General features: G+C 35.3%; 1 protein-coding gene across 1 annotated transcript; it reads right to left on the bottom strand.

The window, feature by feature from the left end:
• Positions 1–2,400: 2,400 nt before the first annotated feature.
• On the bottom strand, positions 2,401–6,628 carry LOC122602024 (protein decapping 5-like). Its single transcript, XM_043774761.1, has 8 exons — positions 6,363–6,628; positions 5,715–5,815; positions 5,419–5,490; positions 4,541–5,338; positions 4,325–4,399; positions 3,281–3,466; positions 3,065–3,175; positions 2,401–2,984 (listed from the first exon to the last, which is right to left on the bottom strand). Exons 1-8 carry the CDS (start codon positions 6,538–6,540, stop codon positions 2,829–2,831), a joined length of 1,677 nt encoding a protein of 558 aa, XP_043630696.1. The 5' UTR covers positions 6,541–6,628; the 3' UTR covers positions 2,401–2,828.
• Between the last annotated feature and the right edge of the window lie 1,403 nt (positions 6,629–8,031).

Below are 8,031 nucleotides of genomic sequence, written 5' to 3'. Positions count from 1 at the left end.
CCACTCAAAATACATGGAAAGAGCAAATTTGCCACTCATTTTTTTATAAGGGCAAATTTGTCACTCAAAATACATATAAAGAGCAAATTTGCTACTCATTTCATTATAAAAGTTTATTTGCCACTAAATTAGATATTTAGGTGCAATTTTGTTCTTAAACGATATTTGTATTTGTTAAAATAATCAGATATGTTTCATAATTTTTTGCTTTTGGTCATCTAACAGTTTATTTTCCATATTAGTTGTTAATGAAGATAAAGTTATTAAGAAAATATGTGAGAATTAGTTTTTGGATTTTTTTTCTTTGCGGGTGCAAGTCTAGAGACGATTTTAAATGCAAACTCTTATACTTGAAACGTGACCCGAACATGACCCATATATATTATGTTATTTAATAGTATCACTATTTCCAATGGCTATTAGAAAAGTATGAAACTTTAATTGACTTCAATCGTTACCGTTCAAAGGAAATTACATAATATTTGTAGTGCGTAGATTTCAAAAAGAAGATAAGATTTGATCTCCCAGCACCCCATAAGGAAATTTTTTACCCAAAAACTAGTAAGTAAACGACAACCCGTCACGCCCACGTTTGGTGCGAGGATTTTTTTATCAAGTATAGGTCCGGGATCACCTAAAGCCGACCGACACCTCATCAGTTGCCATTCTTAATAATATGTCATGTCAGATCTTAAATTCTTAATCAGCAACACAATCATTAACTTGATAGGAAAAAATAGCAAAATTGTACCTTAATACAATTTAAGTGCCAAAGTTGCCCCTTACATGCATTTTTAGTGGCAAATTTGCCCTAATAAAAAAAGAAGTGGCAAATTTATTCTTTACATGTATTTTGATTGGCAAATTTGCCCTTTTAACCTTCTGGCTTAAACACTTACAAATTAAAAAGGAATGAGTTTAAGTTTTTGTTTTCTTTGATTACCATTTACTATATACTAAATCGGTACACGCGTGATGCAGCAATGTAATGGCGGCGGTCGCGGTGGTGGTGGAGGCGTAATGGTGGAGTACGGTGCTGGTGGGCGGTGACGGCGGATATTGGTGGTGGCGGTGGCAACGAGTATTGTAAATTATTGATTTAGTTTGATTTTAATGAAATATTGAAACTTAAAATTTTATTTGCTTTATAGTATAACGAGAGAAAGTACCCGCGCGTTGCGCCGGTGAGATGGTGAAGGTGATAGATCATTGAGCGTGGTAGGTGATAGGTGTGATAGTCAAATGTCTTAGCCGTACGGGCTCCACCCTCAAATAAAAAAATTCGTCGAAAGTATATTGAATGACATCCTTAATTAAAGAGGTCATTCGATATACTTTCGACGAATTTTTAAATCCGAGGGCGGAGCCCATACGGCTAAGGCATTTGGCTATCACACTCTATGAGTTATAACCTCCTATGACTTATCACACTTTATGACCTATCACCCCCATCATCTCACCCCCAACGCGCATATGACTTATCACACTCTATGACCTATCACCCCTATCATCTCACCCCCAACGAGCAGATACTTTCTCTCGTAATGTAGTAGAGATATACTATGATAAGTATATATTTCTATAAATGTATAAAAAAATTTATAAAACTCTAGACTAAAGGTCCCATCAATAAGCCTTTTTCTAATTACTAAAAAAATTCAAATGTGTCTCTTTTTATCATTTTCTTCATAATTTCGTTCTTCTCCTCAAGGACATAAAGATGAAACAATACTTCGATTTTCCCCCAAACATTCATATGCCATTTGATATAAAAAGCATTAAAGAGCAAAATATATTGGCTCAGAATGGTTTCGTTTTAGGGTCTAGTATCGTTCGACAACTATTGTAGTATTTGGCATCATTGGTGCTCCAAAGTTGTCAAATGTAGGATCATTTCTTTTCTCTTCATCCTTAAATAGGGTCTAGTTGAGTCTAATTTACCATTCTTAAAATAAATAAATAATCTTTTTTTACAAATTTGAGGAACACAGGGAATAAAGTTTCATGATAACCTCTTTACTTTGAATCGTCAGATGACCAAAAAACTTTCACCTTGTCACATAAGCTATCTGCTATCATTCGGTAGAATTAAAAGGCACACAAATGGGCACTTACAAAGTTACAGTCACAGGTAAAAAAGAGCACATCTAGAAGATCTTGAGAGACCAAATTAAGGACTAATTTAACCCTGCAGGATCCAGGTTTCAAACAAATTTTCTATTATGAAGTCGGCAGCACGTTTGCTAAATTAAAACACAGCTTCGGCTAATGAAACGCCAAGCAAACTGATGAAGAGATTCGTACTCATAATGTATCCAAACTGATCTAGATTCACCACATATATTTGATATAGCCCAGTTCAGTGGTTTGTTGCCATCAAATATGTTCATGCACAATTGGTAAAATCTAAACTAGCTTGGATGATTCAACAAGCTTCAAATACTATAAGAAAACCAGATGCTGTATCAAGTATCAATTACACCAATTAAAAAAACAAAAATAAAATACATGTCTCCTAGTCAATGAAAAGAGGCAGCAGCCATAAACTTCTAAACCTTAACCTACAAAGACTCCAACTCACCAAGTAATAAAACCCATGCTACTTGTTTACAGAAGGAAACTCCGCCATAATCACCCAGTATGAAAGGGGGAGACACTTTAACTAAACACGGCAGCTACATAAACACACTATATTTATTTTCCTGCCAAAAAAAGAGAAGGAAAAAGATAACCGAAATGTTACAAAGTCATAAAACACCGCCATGCCTTTCAAAACCAGTCGAGCCTTTTCGTATACTGCCTAGCATTGGTCAACTACTCGAGTACTATTAATAATCACGAGTTGCATTTGGAGTTCTCCCGCCACGGCCCCTTGGATAATAACCGCCACCTCGCCCATGATAACCACCCCCACGTGTACGACCTCCTCGGTATAGCCCACGACCGCCTCTACCCCCTTGGTATCTAGAGTATTCTCCAAATGTCTGCAGCAAGTGAACATGTGAGAATTGCAAAAGACAGATACACCTATATTGTCAGTAAAAAGACTTAAAGTGGGGCTTACCTCAGTATCTAGTTTCCTCTGCTCGGAGAACCTAGGCCTTCCGTTACTTTGTTGCTTGTCAAGCGAGTTGCAAGATAACGTATCAAAAAAGTCATCCTTGCTATAAACAGGCTGTAGACCACAGATTACACAATTGTCAAATAATAGTGAATGGTATTTCTGACACTAGACTACCAACTTTTATGGGAAGGAGAGAATATGCAGTAGGAATGTCACCTTGACATCCACTTTTGGTTGATCGGCATCAACTTCATCTGCATATTCATCCTCATCACTAGCATTTCCATCATTTTCCTTTTTGTTGGTTTTTCCTAAGGTATCCCAAATTTCATCCTTGTTAAACTTCTCATTCATTGCACTGAAATCAAACTCCTCAGTGAACTTCATCACTGACCGTGATCCCTGGATCAGAAACTGATACAACTTAGCACACACACCAAGACAAGGAAACAATCCTCATAAAAGTAAGACAATGAAACAATAAGATAATAGTAGAGGCATCAATTATAGAAATAAAAAATAATAATAGCACACGTTCTGCATGAATCATGATTATGAATAATAGCATGAACCTAACATTCTGAAAAAGCACTCATATGGTTAACTACAGCTGATAATTACTAAAAGAAACTCACAAAAATTCAAAGAAAAACGATTCAGATAAGTGTATTTCAACGGGAAAGATAAGTTGGAATCTCATTTGTCATTTGTAGATAAGATTATAGAAATCCTGTATCCTGTAGAGGTACTCAAATTGGACTATAATTCACCATCATATAGATGAATTGAATCATAATACAACTGCTCCTCTTTACTTTACACTTTCTTCAGTTAAACTGAGCTGATTGCAGCTGTTAGTGTTGAGATATTAGCCAGCCACAAATTAACAGGGGTGATCCTTTTTACCCAAAAAAAAGAAGATATTAGCAGCCACAAGAACAAAAAGGGTTTTGCAAATAATTTGGAGAAGCTTAAAATGTTATATGGCTAGTGGGAAGCTACGTATTCTAGTAGTTAATGTAATTATACAATATATAATGGTTTATACTTTATCACCAAGACACTAGATCTGTTAGCTCTAAAATACACACCCACACACTGCCACACATATAAACACACACATAAATGTACAAGTAGTATCAGATAGAGGTTATAGTGTGTAAATTATACCCGCCGATTTGGGAAATCATTATTAAGATCTTAACAAAAACGACGACTATCATCAAAGACTAAGATGTATAGATGTAACAGAAGAATTACCCCATATCCTCTGCCTCCTCTATCACGCCCTCTGTAATTATAACTCTGGCGATTCTGGTAAGGAGCTCCATTTGTCTAAATAACAGAACAAGGTTTTGATACTTAGTATGAAGACATGTCAGCAGATGGTTATGATGATGGTTGTTAAGGTGATACAAATCAAAACAGAAAAAACTATCTGCAGTATATTATAATATAGGAATCCAAATAGCATACCTTGGGGGCAGCCCGTGGTTGCGGTGGTAAAGGCAATATTGGAGGCTGAGCTTCTGTTGGAACCGCAACTGGAACTGGAGCCACTGGTTCAGATGCTTGTGTTGATGATATCTGTACCACTTCAACATCCTTATGAACAGCTTGTGTAGGTTGAGATGAAACAGCTGGAGCTAGCCCAGGCTGAAGCAGCTGTCCTGGTGTTACAAGTGATGGTGTAGGTACTTCAGAAGGCACGCTTGGTTTGTTAGAAACGGGAGGTATAGGCACGTTTACATCACTTGTATTCAACAGAGACAGCGATTGAAAGCTACCAATTAGTGGCGCTGAGGGACCCACAGCGCTAGGCTTGTTTTGCATTAAAGATGGCAATGCATCTGTAGCTGAATTAGTAGACACCGCCAATAGAGGAGATGGATATTCAGACGGCTGAACTTGAGGCCCGCTTGGTAAATTTGCATTATAATTGGGATACTGCATAGGTTGCTGCAGTGAAGGGGGTGGTCGTAACAATGACTGTTGATGCATCTGAGGAAGACCGTTCGGTGGGGCATAAAAACCGGGCCAATACATTGGTGGCATTGGCATTGCACTACTATTTGCATTTGGAGGAGGTGGCATAGGACCCCATGACCCCATATTCCCACCAGGTTGATATAGAGGGGGGCCACCTTGTAAACTCGATCCAGGGACTATCATTTGTGGATTCTGGATGCTAGGATCAGGTAACGAGTTACTAGCAGCAGCTGCAGCAGGAGGGGGTAAACTTGAAGATAGTGGAGGTGGGCGGGGATAGTGAGACTACAAACAAAATAACGGGATTCAGCCCATCGAATAAATTATGACATAGCGATTAAAAAACGCAGTTCCTATTAAATTACCTGAATAATAGCAGGATCGCTGTTAATCGATGGTGCTGGTGGAGCAGACGATGCCGATTTGACCTGAAGATCCTGTAAAAAAAATAAAACCACCTCAACAGTCAACACATCATCCGTTACTTGAAAGTAACTCTTTTATTATGTAAGGAAAATTCTAAGAAAGACAGCAACGATTTGAATTATCAAATTCAATCTACGCACTCCGGACTAAAACACCGAAACAATGTAAATGAACACACACCCCATTGCAACAAAAAAAATAAGGAAATCCAACCACTTTATTATAACTAAGGTACCTTGATGTCACTTCCACGAAACAAAATGTATTCATAAACCTTGTCACTGGGCATGAGTTGAGGACCATCCTTTTTCCGCCCTTCAGTTCCAAATGATCTTACTACAAAACATATACCGTACATTCAGTAATCTCACAGTGAGCCGCTTTCTTAGAACTCTTGTAAACTAAAACAACCCCGTTTAAAATGACCAGCATATGATCGTTATTACCAATCATGATTTTATGTAATCAGCTTAACTTTACAAGAAATACGATAAAAACATAACCACAACATGTCTAGTATACAAATGTATAGGTAGTCTAGATAGTCGAATTTTGTAATTTCACTTTTCGACCACTTTTATCACCGTAAATAGATAAAAATAAACGACTAGACTACGTATACGTAAACTGATTAACACGAGACCGATATATTAGTCCTCAATTAAACTACTTAAACAAAACTAATGCAATAAAAATCAATAGCCCCAACCATAAAACAGTTATTAAACCTATACTACTACAATATATATATACAGATATAGAATTGGCAGATTATTATTATAAAATCAATCAATCAATATATCAATTTCAAATTATAACACAAAATAAACCCTAGAAAAATTATATATAAAAAAAAAAGAAAAGAAAAGAGGAGTGAGGATACCGTTGCGCAAACCGATAGAGGATTCATCCGTATTGATATTATACAAAATGCCTTCGTATCTGATTTCGGATTTTGAAGTTAGACTTATTAAACTTCCGATATATGAATCTGCTGCTGTTGATGATGATCCTGATCCTGATCTACTATTAGTATTTGAAACACCTTCTGTACTTGCCATAACAATCCAATTGTGTGTGTGTGTGATTATGTGTTTGTGTGTGGTAGTTAATTTGTTTAGGGTTTACTTTCGGTTTCTTTTTGTTCTTTCTTTTTCTTTCTTATGTTTTGTGAAAAATAACCACAATACGCAAATGATAAAAACTTATGATGTGTTGTAAGTACGTCAAAAACAAAAACAAAAAAAAACAAATTTTTTATAAAATAACTATCAAAATTTGCAAGTCATGGTGTACAATTTTCCAAAATGCAAACCATGTTTGAGTTTTTATGGATATTTTGTCAAAATTCGAAAAAAATATGGTTATTATCACATTGGAAATGATATATCTACATCTATCTATAATAATTGTATTTATTTTAGAGCACAGTGTACAACTATACGGTATATGTATTGTTGTAAATAGATAAAAGTAGTTGTAAATATATCACTTGATTTATTGTATATGTTTGATAATTGTTAGGTATTTGAGTTATTTTTTCATTAATATTTGGCTAGAGATAGTAGTAATTTGATAAAGATTAAAAGTTTGAGATTTAAAAAATAAGATACTTGAAAGATGAGGAAATAAGATCAAAAGTTATGAGTTGTTTGAAGTAGTTATTAATTAACAGTTAGCATTTAAAACACCACACTGATATACAATTGGGCAGTATGCGGAGTTCGAATCACGCATGTTTGGGATGAAACCCAAAACTCCCGAAACCCCCTAATAATCCACTCTTATAAATATAGAAAGTAAGGTTTAAACCCTAACGAATTTTTCTAAGTCAAATACCTTACCAATGGGCTATCAACCCATTGGTAATTAAAAAACTTCTAGACCATCTTTAATCGTTACATTATAATTAATATATATATATATATATATTAGAACCATATTTTGTAGATATTAAATTTGAATTCTAATATTTTTGATTATATATTTGTTCATTAATGGCCATTTGTGTTTAGACTAGGAGGAGTAGAGGCATTCCCTCCAAGTTGGGAATGTCCATCCACCTCTAAAAAATCGACATGTGTCTCTTGCTAATGATAAAGGGCATTCCCCCATTCCTTTGGGGTGGAGGAATGCCCCCAAGGCATTCCTTTATTTTTTTAATTTTTTTTTATAATTATTATATGTAATTTATTTATTATATATATTATTTATTGATCATATAGGTTATTTATATATAGAATAAAGCTTAAACATTGTAAATAAAAGTTCGAATAATTAAAACGACTTACTAAAAATTCAAATTAAAAATACAATACAAATTTAAATTCAAAGTACTTAATAAAAACATACTAAAACTACTGAAATCCATATTCGGCATGAATTCTAGCCTTCTCCTATAGCAAAGCAGCTCGGTCAGCCGGATCGAGATTAGACAAGTCCCTAGCTAATAACTCCATATCTCTGCTTCGTTGTTTTTTGGACTTGAGTCGAAGCTTCTGAAGTTCGATGTCTTGGTGTTGTTTGCCATGTTCTTGCAAAGTCCGCATCTC

Source organism: Erigeron canadensis, chromosome 1, assembly GCF_010389155.1.
Source record: "Erigeron canadensis isolate Cc75 chromosome 1, C_canadensis_v1, whole genome shotgun sequence".
NCBI lineage: Eukaryota > Viridiplantae > Streptophyta > Magnoliopsida > Asterales > Asteraceae > Erigeron > Erigeron canadensis.
The sequence above is the reverse complement of the archived record's forward strand: the minus strand, read 5'-3'. Positions and strand labels throughout refer to the sequence as shown.